The sequence below is a fragment of the Lacerta agilis genome, chromosome Z, assembly GCF_009819535.1.
Source record: "Lacerta agilis isolate rLacAgi1 chromosome Z, rLacAgi1.pri, whole genome shotgun sequence".
NCBI classification, from domain to species: Eukaryota; Metazoa; Chordata; class Lepidosauria; order Squamata; family Lacertidae; genus Lacerta; species Lacerta agilis.
This window is the reverse complement of record NC_046331.1, coordinates 29,974,465-29,988,651: the sequence shown is the minus strand read 5'-3', so window position 1 is coordinate 29,988,651 and position 14,187 is coordinate 29,974,465. Positions and strand designations below refer to the sequence as shown.

The window sequence follows — 14,187 nt, the reverse complement described above, 5'->3', positions numbered from 1 at the left end:
AGCACTTGCTGAAACTGGTTACTACTTGGTGAAGGAAATACACTCTGTACATGCCTAGAAGCTTCTTTACTACATCTTGGTATCCCAGAGCTAAACAAGTCCTAAATAAAATGTAAAGGGTAAAGGACCCCTGGTTGGTTAAGTCCAGCCAAAGGTGACTATGGGGTTGTAGCGCTCATCTCACTTTCAGGCTGAGGGAGCCGGTGTTTGTCCACAGACAGCTTTCTGGGTCATGTGACCAGCATGACTAAACCGCTTCTGGCACAACGAAACACTGTGATGGAAACCATGAAAACCAGAGCGCATGGAAACGCTGTTTACCTTCCCGCTGCAGCAGTACCTATTTATCTACTTGCACTGGCGTGCTTTTGAACTGCTGGATTGGCAGGAGCTGGGACAAAGCAATGGGAGCTCACCCTGTCACAGGGATTTGAACCCCCGACCTTCTGATTGGCAAGTCCAAGAGGTTCAGTGGTTTAGACCACAGCACCACCCACGTCCTAAATAGGTCATATCCAAACCATACATTTAAAGCACATGTCTTTTCCCAAATCTGGAAACTGTAGTTTATTAAGGGTGCTGGGAACTGTAGCTCTGTGATGATAAACTACAGTTCCCAGGGTTCATTGCAGTGGGGGCGGGAGCCATGTGCTTTAAATGTCCTTTATATGCATGGTGTATAATGGATGTGGCAATGTGTTTTCACAACTGATGTTGTGAGTGCTCTTTCATGTGAAGTGCATCATTTATAAATGATGTCAATGAAAAGACACAGAGAACTTGAGAGCCATGTTTAGACCACATGTGCATCTTTGCCAATACAAGCTTCACACTTATATTACAGGTGTGAGAAATCAAATTTCTGCTGTTTGTGTCCCCCCCTTTATTATTATTTTATTTTAAACAAGCAAATACAGTGCCTTGAATACGACACACACATCCTAACATCTTTAAAACATTAAATGCAGGTACTTTTCTTATTCAAAAATTCAGAAAATACATTTATTCTCTGCCTTCCTTCCTTCACATGTTCAAAATGAGTCAATTGACAGTGAAATCCTAGACAGTGACCATGCCAAGTGCTGGTGGGAATTGTAGTTCAGCAACAACCAGAGGATCAGCAGTTCCCCACATATGGCTTAAGAGGGCTAGCTCTGTTAATGCTAAAGTCAACTAGCCAAGAGGGGAACAGCCAGGCAGGGTGGAATGCATGCATGCATTCAATCAATCAATCGATCTATCAATCAATCACTTTATTTCAGCTTTAAGCACATATAAAACAACACTAAGAAAAACACACACACACATTAAATTTAAAAATTAATGACAATAAAAGCCTCAATAAGGATACAAAATTAAATATGGGAATTATAAGGAAATTTCACTTTCCAAGCAGCAGTCCTTTACGTTGCTTATATGTCAGAGCAGAAGTTAAAAATTTCGCCATTTGAAGAGTTACGTACTGATCTGTATCTTGCAATACGAAAGCAAAAGTCTGCCAGATGCCCAGGCCATTTATGGATTAATGGTAACAGTAAGTTCTTCCGAACAGCACAATATATAAAGGACATATGAGCACTATGTGTTGAAGTGTTTCGATCGATCTATTATCACAGGAACATAAAACCGAGACTTGACCCCTAGAAAATCTACGAAAAAGGGTATTCGAAGGGAACGCACTGAAACGCGCTTTAATAAAAGCAAAATGATGACTGGCAATAGAGAGAGATGAAAGGTAAGATGGCACATGAGTTGGTGGAATGACGCCCAACTGACGTGGGGAACATAGCCCCCCACCAAGCATAAGATTACGCTGCCACTTTATGTCGTCCAATCTTTGATTAATAATCTTCCTTGCTAAGGTAAGATCATAGTTCAAGACTTCTGTGGGCGAGATTCCAATAGATAAAAGGTTAGCATGAATCTTACTGGCCCAAGGGCTATTAAACTCATCGCGCCAGAGGCATTGGGGTATATAATAGTTAGGTAATCTAAACCAGAGTGTTATCCAATAACTAAAGACATATTTCCACAGAAGTGTCTCTAGGGAAGGCAGGCAGGGTGGAATGATCTTTGCTGAGATAGCACGTGCCCTGATAGGCTGTGTAGTTCTGAGAGAATTCTTTTCTCTGTATGTTTGGTTATGTGGATGTTGTGAAGTAAGAAAGATAAAATCTCTTCGTTCTTTTCTTCCCAATTTATATACCATTTTGTTCAGCTTTTCTGAGTAACGTGTTATCAGGATTTCATTTCACTCTGGACTCCTGTGTTATAGAAGCGACTTTGCTAACAATAATGCGCTATTGATATTTCCACGCACATTCCATTACTTGGCATTCAAATTAGGTGCTGGTTCTAACTCCCTGTGAACAGAAGTCTATATTAAGCCTAGGCTGGGGATTGGAAACCTGGGACCTAAATATTGCTGAACTACAGAGCTCCCCCCCTCCCAATAACTGACCATGATGGCTGGGGCTGACGGGAGCTGCAGGCCAACAACTTGCAAAGGGCCACACGTCCCCCATTTATTGTCCAGGATCTGTGTATCTTAGGGTACTGGCCAATGTAGACCAGGAAAAGTGGGGTGGTAAGTCTGAAAGAGTATTCACCTGATGATCCTGTGAAGCCTGTCATCCAGGATAGCCTCTTGTCCCGTTCACCAATGTACTCACTCTGGGAAACAGAAAAGCCCTCTGAGTGCAGGGAACTGCCTTCATAGAATCATAGATTTGTAGAGCTGGAAGGGATCCTGAGGGCCGTCTAGTCCAACCCCCTGCAATGCACTTAAGTGCAAGAAAGGTTCCCCTTTCTAATAACATAGCAGTATATTATCTCCTCTTAAAAAACCCAAAACAAAACAGAAAACATATGCAGTTAGGAAATCAAAATTATGTGTCCAGAAAGACAAAATTCTGCAATCTGCATACAGTCATACCTCGGGTTGTGAACGCTGCAGGTTGCGCGTTTTTGGGTTGCGCTCTGCGCCGAACTCGGAAGTACCGGAATGGGTTACTTTCGGGTTTTGGTGCTCGAGCATGCGCAGAAGTGTTAGATGATGTCACACGCATGCGCAGAAGTGCTGAATTGCATCACATGTGTGGGCAGACGCGGCGCTGTGGGTTGTGAACGCTGCGGGCTGCGAATGTGCCTCCCGCACGGATCACGTTCGCAACCCAAGGTATGACTGTACATTATACAAAGTGTGCAGATATATTCAAATTAAAGGTAAAAGGTAAAGGACCCCTGGATGGTTAGGTCCAGTCAAAAGCAACTATGGGGTTGGAGTGCTTATCTCGCTTTCAGTCCAAGGGAGCCGGCGTTTGTCCACAGACAGCTTTCTGGGTCATGTGGCCAGCATGACTAAACCACTTCTGGTGCAATGGAACACCATGACAGAAACCAGAGTGCACGGAAATGCCATTTTCCTTCCCGCCACAGTGGTACCTATTTATCTACTTGTACAAGGTGTGCTTTCAAACTGCTAGGTTGGAGCTGGGACAGAGCAATGGGAACTCATCCCATCGTGGGGATTCAAACCACTGACCTTCTGATCGGCAAGCCCAAGAGGCTCAGTGATTTAGACCACAATGCCACCCACACATTTACCATATGCACAAAGATTGTTTTGTATAACCTATCCTGCTTCTGCTAGTCATGGGAATCTGAAGTCACATACAAGGCAAGGTATCTTATGAGGCCTTGACACACACTTGCCCATCCTATCTTTGTAGCTTCAGGTCTGGAAACGTAGTGTTTCTTTTTTGGGCAGAACCCAGTCCCTTCCCATCCCTGATAAAGGTGGAGCTGCTGCACCCTTTGCCTTACCATGTGTGCATCTGTGGCAGGGATGATGTAGGCAGAGAGGTTGTGAGACTGCATGTGCAGCCGCAGGGTGGTCAGGCGCTCACTCGTATTGGTGACTGTAGGAGGCAAGTGCTGAAAGCACAAATAGATAATCAGTGCAAGGGCAGAGGAGAACAAAATGGGGTCAGGGCAGCCATTCACACTGCTCCACCGGCCCCTTCTCTATGTTGCCTCATGGTCTCAGCACAACACTGAAACTTGGACAGGTCTCAGAAGTTGCTTGCCAGGCTAGATGCTTCATAGGGCTGGACTACACCTTCGTAGGGATCTGTCAGTTTTCGTTCTCTTGGTTTCTCATTTTTACACGTTTCTGCAGCAATTTGCAGTTTATTTATTTTTAAATACACATGACAATTCATCAGCATTGTAGTGCAAATTTCTCTGAATATACACAGATTTGTATGCAATTCTACCCAATATGCACACTTTTGTATTCAGTTTTGGACTAAAATTCACATTTTTGTGATGCCCCTTTTGCATGTTATTTTCATTAGTATATTTATTTGTATGCATGTTTTAACCTAATACATACATTATTATTTTTTAAAGGTTGGTTAGAGAACTGCACCACAAAATTCAGGTAAGTGCAAATTTCAGAGCACAGCTGTATTTTGGTAGTTGTATTGTTTCAGTTAAGTGTGAATTTGATGAAGTTGCCTTTAAATGTGAACTGAATAGAATTTCCCTGCCATCCCTAGATGCTAGACATTTTGGGAAGGGTGTTTCTCTCCCCCCCCTCTCTTTCTCATGCACACACACAAACACAAATAATCGATTTCTCCATTTTGAGCAATATTAAGGATCTCACCGGAGGGGTGATTGTACAGTTTCTGATGTCTTCTGATTCAGAACTTCTTTTCCTGGGGTAACCTGTGATGAGGCCTAAAAAAGAATGAAACACTCCATCCATATTCAAGTAAGAATGTCTGAGTTGTGTATGGGGAGCGGGGGAGAGGATGTATGGCCAAATGCTTGTTCACCCGTCCTGTTGCAGTTGTTTGCTAAAATGCTATAGTCCTCCTCAGAGATAGGCCCATTGAAATCATTGGACCTAAGGCAGTTATGCCTATGATCTCAATTGGGTCTAGTCTGAGTAGGACCATCATTGGAAGCCAGGGGTTAGATTTATAATCCACTGAGCGCTTGCATGGAATATTGATTTCGCATCTCCTCTTGTATCAGAAAGATACTTAACAGGAAGAGAAGATAGCCTTAAATATCTGGGGAAGGTGAGCAGGGAAGTCAAGCCCCTGCAGGAATCATGCTTCATGGAATAGGAAAGTCTCTAAAAGTAAATATGCTTGGGGGGTGGGTGGGAACCCTCCACATATGTATAGTCTTCTCAGAGCATAGAAAGCTGCCTTATATAGAGTCACACCATTGTCCTATCTAGCTCAATATTGTTTACCCTGACTGGCAGCAGCTCTCCAGGGTTTCAGGCAGGGGACGTTCCCAGTCCTATCTGGAGATGCTGGGGATTGAACCTGGGATCTTCCTGTTTGTGAGGCAGATGCTCCACCACTTCAGCTTTCCCCTCTAGTCTTTTCATAACCAACCAGTGCTCCTGGTTCTATATCTTTAAACTGGACTTGACGGCCCTTCAAAGAGAGGGCTGTCTTCTGGCAATCCTTCAAACAGAGGACTGTATTGCAAATTAAGACACATTACAAACTTTAGACAAGACCTCTGGTGGCTAACTCAGTGGTGGCTTATTCACACATGCAAATCACCAGTTGGTCCTGCAGTGATCAACCTGCACGTGTGAATGAGCCTAACTTTGCAAAAAAATTACCAACAAGGTACATAAATATTTAAATCTGGGGTGTAGGAAACTGCTGTTCTGTGGAGTCAGATCATTGGTCCATCTAGCTCTGTATTTCTTGCACTAGCTGGCAGCAGCTCTCCAGAGTTTCGGGCAGGGAGCACTCCCAGCCCTACCCAGAGAAGCTGGGAACTGAACCTGGGAGCTTCTGCATGCTAAGCCACTGAGCTATGGCTCTTCCCCTATTCACTGAGTGTAGGAGTCCCAATGACCATTTGCCTTTGCTTCTTCGTTGATTTCAGGTGTATTGCACTGATCCTAGTTGCCCAGGCAAACTGTACAAGTTTCCTGAACTTTTTCAAGTTTACTGCGCCTGTTGAGAAGAGGCTTCAGCAGAGCTGATCCCGTTGGATTAATGCTACCATTGGTTTCCAGTTAAGAGGGATGACACTTGGCGTGAGAGTGTGTGGTACGTTCCATTAGCAAGGATGGCAAGAGAGTAATCAGCTCTAACAATTGGCACCAGATGTGCCACGTTTTCCCTGCTGGCAGCAGGCAGAGGTTTACATCATCGGAGGAGCATGCAGTGCTATACAGTACTTTGGCTCTGTGCTGCAGCCTTAGAAATGCAGCTAGTCATGCCCAGGGGCTGAAAGCATATTTAGATAGAGTTAACAGAGCACATGGAAATTTTGGGGGGTGGGTCTGCTTATATTTTTACGGCCTTGCTCCTATTGGGTTTTCTTTTCAAATTAACAGTCACCTGATGACAGGAAGAAATCAAACAAGGAGAACTATATCTGTCACTTTTATCTTCATGCCAGGAAAAGTTCCCTTTCCCTAATATGTTCTGCATGCTGAGACACTGTTAAAGGACACATAAATAAATAAGTAGGTACAGTAAACAAAGGAAAATGGTTTGTGATCTTAGGATTCTTTTTAGGCTCCTGGGCAGTGTTGGCTGGTGCCTACTGGGATTGGTGGAACAGAGAGGAGAGAAGTAAATGGAGGCAGAGCCAATGGCAGGCAGAATCAACTAATGGTAATTTGACTATCAGTGGCGTAGTAAGGGCGGGGTGTAGGGGGCAGGTCGCCATGGGTTCCAAGGGAGGGGGGTGACACTTGGGCCGGCCCTGCCCTGCCCCGCCGGCAGGCCCCAAGCAAGCCGTGGAGCAAGGCAGCCTCGCCCCGCAGCCTGCTCGCAAACCTGCTCGGCGGCCTGCGAGCAAGCCGCAGAGTGAGGCCAGTCCGCCCTGCGGCCCACCTGCCAGCACCGCTATGGGGCTGCCGCGCACAATCGGCAGCTCGTGGGCTGCCGCCGGTGCTCCTGCAGCAACCTTGCGAGCTGCTGAGTGATTGGCGGCTCGTGGGGCTGCTGAGCGCGAGCGGCGGGCATAAGGCCATGCTGCTTTTCACGCGTGGCAACCCCATGAGCCGCCGACCGCTCAGCGGCTCGAAAGGTCGCCGCGGGAGCAGTGGCGGCCCAGCGACGGAGCGCGCATGCGCCGGATTTCGTGCATGCGCACTCTGTCCTGATATTGCATCGTGATGTCACGACGCAATGTCACGACCCCCTGCCCCCAGGGGGTGCCTCCATTCACCGCCCCAGGTAGCAAGGAGGCTTCCTCTGCGTCTGTTGACTATATCTTCCTCCCAGATTCTGCTGCTTTTAAAATTGCAAAAGCCATGGGAACGGGCAGTGTGTTGTTGTTTTTTTCTAGAAAAAGAGGTACGGGGGGGGGAGGCCTGGGAATGGGGTAGGGGAGATAATTTGCATTGTACTGTTGTGAGTTTGGAGAGTTAGCCTGCATGATGCCTGCATCCAGTGCCTGCGTTGACAGGTGCAATTAATGACAACTCAGTGTCTTGTTCTCTGTCGCTGCCCCTAAGGGAGCAGCAGCTGATAACAGGGTGGAAGCCCAGTGACACAAATCATGGAACCTGACAAGCATAGATCGGATGGTTCTTGGCTATGTTTGGCACAATGTAGGATTTGCTGAGCATCCCTCCGGCTTATAATTTTAACTGCCATAAATTGACTGGAGAATGCCATTGAGCAGTTTACCAGAGTCTGAGTTGACAAGGCACCAGAGTTAGCCAGGACTTGAAGCAGGACGTTTCTGCTCTTTCCACAGGTTCCCTTTATGAAGAGTAGGGATGGGTGAATTTCTCAATTTTTCTCTCTCTCTCTGTTTCTTTTCTTATCTTTTTTTCCATCTTAAATTCAGTTCTCCATATTTCTACACCAGTTTCCTTTTTTTTTTTTGAAAAAGGGAAATAAAGCCCTCATGAAAATTCACCAGCATTTTAGCATTTGTGCTAATACTGTATACATTTGTTTGTGTGCTGTTTTATCTAATATATACATTTGGGAAAGCACACTCTCCTAATATAATGCATAATGGTGTTTTGTTTTTTGCAGTTTGGAAAATGACAAAGAATGCAGTTCTCCAGCCAGAGTGTTTACAAAAAAAAATCATGTATTAGGAGAAAGTGTGTGTAAAAATGAATACATTAGTGAAAATAACACACAAGAATGCATAGCATTAGAAGAAATTGCTTGCAAAAATATGTACACCGGTCATAGCTACATATGAAAATGTGCTTATGAGAAGAAAAATTGCACTGAAATGCTGAATACCGTAATTTCCATGAGTACTTTTTTCCCTAAGTAGCAAACCTCTGCAGAAATGTGGTGAACTAAATTTAAGAATGACAAAACAGGAACTGAAATTGTAAGATTCTCCCATCCCTAATGCTAAATGAATACTATAATCTAATCTCTGTGAAAGCAAATCAGGATGAATGCTCAATAAACCAAGGCTTTCCTCATGGGTAGCAGGTGCTGAAGCAGTTGAATCTGCAGGCCCTGAGCAATCTGAGGGAAGTGGAATGGCATGGGAAACTGGATGCTCAGGAGAAAAGCAACCAAAATTTTGTCAGCCTTGTGTGACAAATCAGTCCAGAAGATCCATTCAGTTCTGCCATACTCACCATGAACATGTGGCCATATGAACTGGCCTGGTCTTTGGGGATGGTTCTGCAGACAAGCCCTCCCTCTTTCCATGGTCCCTGTTTCACCAGCATACATACCATGAAGAAGAAAAATCCAGACTCCCACGATGCAGGTGGAGCAGACCATGTCCTTTTCAGAATGGAGACTCTTCAGCAAGGTAAGGTTTTTGAAGAAAGATTAAAACACCCGGCCAGCGCTAGAAAACCTGTGTCCTGCCAATACAAATGTGTGCTTCTTGTGGCAGAGTGGCCCAAGAGAGCCCAGATAACTTTCCAGATTACATCTGTCTCTGTGCTCCAGAGATCAGGTTCTGTTCCCCAGATAAAACAAACAGATAATGAGGCACATGATAGGGATACAAAGTCCAACTTCCAGGCAGCAGAGAAGTCCTGTTATCTCTGGGAACACCTTTAGTGATTTTTTTTTTTTTTTTGCAGTTAAGCAAGAAAGCTAGTTTAAATTATTCGTCAAACGCTTCAAAGATCTGAGGGCAAAAGTTAACCACACATTATCCTCAAAAGTCCTTTCCCATTCTTGTGTCTTTTGCTGTTATAATGTGATTCAAGGTGGGGAGGGGTATTTGTAGGTGAAATTGGCAGGTGGGTGGGTGGGTGTGGTGATTAATACCTCTCTTTCCCACAAATTCTTCCCAGCAAATACACCCCCCACCCCACCCCGTTTGTGTGGAATCATGATCTTATTATTTGTGGCGTTGTTTATATCTCTGCAATAACCATTTCTCTGCTCAGAATCATTTTCTCTCTTAAGCTGTGGACCAGATGATATCAAAGAGGCAAGCCATTGCTCTCTTCTGTACCTCTCAAACCTTTGTCTTGTTATATGTAATAAGCTAAAATAATTTAACCTGGCGGGATGTCACTACCCTGTGTGTGGTTGTTGTTGTTGTCTTTTTAGTGTGCAGGTGGATACAAAATGTGGAACTGTAAAAAAAAAAGTTGTTCAGTTGGAAAGCTGATAACGATAATGTCAGATTTGAAAAAAGCAGGAGATCAGACATGTGAGGTTCTGTGCTTATTAAGTACCTATGTGACAGGCAATGTCAGAGATAGCATTTACTGAAATGCTATTTATGGCATGTACATAAGGTTACAATGTGCTCAGTTTCCATACTTAGGCAAAACTGCCCAAACTGTATTAAAACACCTTCTTTGGGGCCAGAAGCTCCTCTTCTCCTTCACCTTCCTCTTTTGTTACTTGCAAATACTCTTAAAAGTACTCCTGTTTTTCTCCTTGTTAAGCTACCTAACTAAAGCAGAGTCATAAATGGATCGACTATTACAGTAGATAAGAACTACTGACTTCTATGGAGAAACCATCACAGAAACGGTATAGGCAAGGAGCAGATATCGCTAGTTCAGGTTTCCTCTCCTTTTTAGTGTAGGGAATGTGTGAAATTGCAAAATCTGCTCAAGATAAACAGAGTTTTGGAAATTCCAGGCTGAGCTATGCCTCCAGGTATGGTTCAACAACATTTGGGATCTGGCTGTCACTTAGGAGGGTAGCAAAAGTTGTTACAAAGAGAGATACCTTTGTTGAAACCTGATCTTCTTTCTTTTCATATGTAAGGGAAGAAGATAACAATTCTCTCCCACCAACTACTCAAATTTGGCTGTGGAGAGGCTATGTTAACCATTAACGTCTTAAGAATATGCTTGAAATGACACTCAATGGGTTTTTTTTTTTTTTAAAAAAATGATTTTGGTGGAGATTGTATTACATTACTAGACTTGTACCCAGTTATTTTTTTGGAAAACAAAAAAGTTATTGCAAAAGAAAAAGAAAGAAAAAACACCCCCTCCCTCAAAGTTGTTCTCTCCCCCTCAACGGAATTTTTATTTATGAGCTTACAAGCATCGGAAGAGAGAACTGAACTTTGCAGGCAAGAAGTGGCACCGTCTGGGTGGGACTTTGGGGCAAAAGTCCAGGGTCCCACGTAGCAGAATGAACAAAAGCCGCCGCCCCGCCCCCCCCACGTTGAAGCTCAGCTGTTTATTCTGAAGTACGTGGAGTTAATGCACTCCCCACCCCAAACGCCCATACCCCAATAACTCCATAATATAAAATTACCTAACCGCTGAAGGCAGGAGAAGGGTTAAGCTATTGGGGAAGTCCGTGTTTATCTCAAACTGCAAGTCCTGCCCCAAACCAGAGTACGCAGACTGTTGAAGGTTTTTTGTCCTATCAGAGTCAATGTACTCTAGCTGAACTGCTCTGTGGTTTCATCTAACACAGATTGCTTAAAACCAAAGTGCAGCAACTTGAAAGGAGCTGAAGGTAATAAACAGAGGAAATCGTCCTTTGATGCTGCTGACGTTTAATAGAGGAAGTTGGTGGTGGTCGGCTTTGCATTTCTCTTGAAAACAGTCAGCCTGAAACCTGGTGGTAAAGGAAGAAATAAATTACAAGGTAGTTGTTTTTTTTAGTTGTTTTTTGTTTTTGTGTTTTAAGCACGAAATCATTATTGAATAAAACACTAGGAAATGTCATTCCTTAGACATTCGTTTAACTAAGGGTACAATGATGTGAATAAATTGTGTCCAAATGTATGATTTGTAAACCACTTTGAGGTTTTATTACAACAAGAGGTATATGAATCTTGTGAAATAAATAGATTTTCCATTCAAGCATATTTATTTTTTTAGTATATACCAGACTCCTTTTATGTTGCATGCTGTGGTGGTGATGATTATTGTCGTCATCATTGATTTGTTAAATATTTAATTATTAGGTATTTATTTCAGAAATTTCTTGCCTGCCCTTAACTATAAGGTCCCTGGGCAGGTTACAAGCACATAATATTAAAATCCAAAAGAAGAAGAAGAAGATGCAATTTAAAGCAAACCAAACAATGGCCCCATCCACACCAGACTTTTAAAGCACTGTTATACCACATTAACAGTTGTGGCTTCTCCCAAAGCATCCTGGGAACTGTAGTTTGCTAAGGGTGCTGAAAGTTGATAGGAGACACCTATTCCCTTCACAGAGCTGGGAAGAGGGATCAGTAGTTAAACCGCTTTGGGAATGTGTTCTCCACACCTGCCGTAGACTACCAAGGTGATCCTGGGGAGTTCCTTTATGCTCTTGGAAGGGGTTTGGGGCTGTACCTCCCCAAACTTGTGAGGGCTGGGTGTTTTAAAGGCGAATCTCCAGTCCAAAGAGCTGGGCCTTAATTCGCCCAAATAAAACATTTCAGGAAAGAACCCCCAAAACTAGCTAACTCCAAGCACTGGCAATAATGCAAGGGTTGCTACTTACACCTCTGTGGGTAAAGAAGTGGAAGAGCTGCGTTCAGGCATCCCCTGGGATGCTGTCACCATGGGAACAGCATCAACAGCCTGGCATTGGCTCTTACGACTGGTACATTTTGCTCCGTTGCTGCCGCCTCTTTCACTGCTTGTACAGTAGCCGAGAGGGCCAGAGAAACACCTCTGCTTCCCCCCCCCCCCCCCCCGGCCGTTTCCAGATTGTCTTTCAACAGTAGAGGATTTCAATTGCCATCCATGCCCTTGCTCTGACTCTGCTGTTCAAGAAGGCAGCTGGCAGAGAGTGCCACAATCCGCCTGGGTTATGTAAGTCTAATAAATGCTCTTCAAATTACAGTGGAGACGGCTGTGCCTGCAAGGCGTGACTATGAACAGGAGTCTCTCTAGGAAAGCAGGAGAGTCAGCTGCTTTCCTTTCCATGGGCTATGCCAAGGCACTTGCCCTCAGCGGGCAGCTGGTGCATCATTTATTTCCTTCTGGGCATGGCAATCCTTACCCGGGGGTGCTGGCAAAAGGCACACCATCACACACACCCCTCCCTCCCTCCCTCTATGATCCTTGCGGGAAGCCTCTCATGATTTTGCTAACGTGCAGAAATGCACGCACAGATTCCTGGAAAAGCTTCCATTAGCCACTCCCTTATTTCAGCGAGAGTTTTGCTGCCTAAGATAATCTTCTGTCTGCTTCTCCCTTGACTGTTAGTGCTGTGCGAAAGGAGGGCACAATCAAAACCTGCAGGCTGTTCCAGGGGTGTTGTTAGCCCTATGCCAACAACTGCTGCCAACTGCAAGAAGGGTATTTCAATGCCTTTCAGTTTCAACTCCTTAGTGACCCTAAAGAGACACTGTTCCCCCCCACACACACCCCCTGGTGAACTGTGAGCAGCATCTGTCAGAAGTAACAATCCTGCTGTTGAATCTATCTACAAACACCTGTCCAGAGATGTAATGACAGACCTCAGACATTTTGGATTCGCATTTCCTTGCTTTCCCTGAGCTTCTGAATATTGTTGCACGCCACCAATCTCTGAGCGGTGTGAGATTCTTGGGGGGGGGGTACCCAAGGTTTGTGTTTCCTTTTGGAATGAAGCACAGTGGAAACAGTGGTGTCTTTATGATGTATGAGGCTTTATGAGGCTGTGATGGAGGGGTGCGGAGCATCAGCACCCCCAAAGGGTCTTGTTTCTCCCATAGCCACAGCCTTGGGTTCAAGCCGAAATAAAACACGGCTCTCAAATGCTGATTTGACTCTCTTTCAAGCTTGCTGCTTTTCTGAGTTGAGGGAGGAGTATCTCTGAGTTGCCTTCTCATTTTCCCTTTGCTCTCTTAATGGCCCATAACCCAGGACATCACCTCAATACAGGAAAGTAGCCTGGCGTGTATTTTAATGCTTGCTGAATCCAGGGGTTAGAACTTGGATATTGCATGCAGCTTGCTTCCTCTGTTCTTCTAATGTGCTGCTGCAGCTGCTGCCACCCAGTCACAAAGTCCTGTTCTAGGGAACCACCTAGAACCGTCTTGGAGGGCTCTGCTTCGGTTTCTAATGAACATGCTATTGTTGCTGTCCTTAGCTAAGACTGTCTCCCGCCTACCACTGAGCCTTCTTGTATCCTCAAGAACGTTCACTCAGTCAAAGGCAAATTCCAAGGGAAACCGATCCCTTACACTGCAGCTTTCCGAGGAAGCCTCTTCCTTGGCTGCCAAACAGAGAAGCCGGCCAGCTCAACACTTTTAACTCCTTCCCATTGCTTGCTCAGCTGGTGCATCAAGGTCTCCTGAAAGCATATGCAAATCTTAACATGCAAAGTGCTTAGGAAATCATGTACAGGAGGGAGGGAGCAGAACAGGCTTGGGATAGCCAACACCTTGTTTCTGAAGAAAGTTCCTTGCCACACTTGGACTCAGAGGACTGTACTTGAAAAAGCAGCTCACCTGAGCAGGTGAAGCTCCCAGCACCAGCATGGAGATATACATTGCTGCCTAGAGAAAAACTCATTAATGTTTGCTCTGATTCAGTGGTAATCAGCAGATTTTGCTAGGGGAAAGCAGGGATGGGGATGCATTCACTTAAGTTCTCTTTTAATTCAAAAATTACCAAATTTGCACTTTGTGAAACAGTATGCAAAACGAAGAACAGCCATCCTTTGAAATTTGCATTACTTGAATTTTGCAATGCAATTCTCCTGCCCAGTAATACATATGAAATTGAACATGTTTGTGCATAATATTGCATAAATTTATGAAAATAACATAGAAATGCAT

General features: G+C 44.5%; 1 protein-coding gene and 1 long non-coding RNA gene across 3 annotated transcripts in view; one reads left to right on the top strand and one right to left on the bottom strand.

The window, feature by feature from the left end:
- Nucleotides 1-8,953, bottom strand: part of XPNPEP2 (X-prolyl aminopeptidase 2) — a 31,759-nt gene extending 22,806 nt beyond the window's left edge. Inside the window, exons 1-4 of one of the 2 annotated variants that reach the window (XM_033137231.1) lie at nucleotides 8,720-8,953; nucleotides 4,673-4,746; nucleotides 3,826-3,936; nucleotides 2,610-2,673 (exon numbers count right to left, since the gene is read on the bottom strand). In XM_033137231.1, coding sequence (XP_032993122.1) covers nucleotides 2,610-2,673; nucleotides 3,826-3,936; nucleotides 4,673-4,746; nucleotides 8,720-8,768 — 298 coding nt within the window. In that variant the 5' untranslated portion in view covers nucleotides 8,769-8,953. The other variant, XM_033137229.1, reaches the window with a different exon arrangement.
- The window catches only part of LOC117039886, a 64,843-nt gene that overhangs the window by 7,065 nt on the left and 43,591 nt on the right, over nucleotides 1-14,187 (top strand). The window contains exon 2 of the long non-coding RNA XR_004425805.1: nucleotides 10,896-11,069. This is a non-coding gene — a long non-coding RNA (uncharacterized LOC117039886). The remainder of the gene's footprint in view (nucleotides 1-10,895; nucleotides 11,070-14,187) is intronic.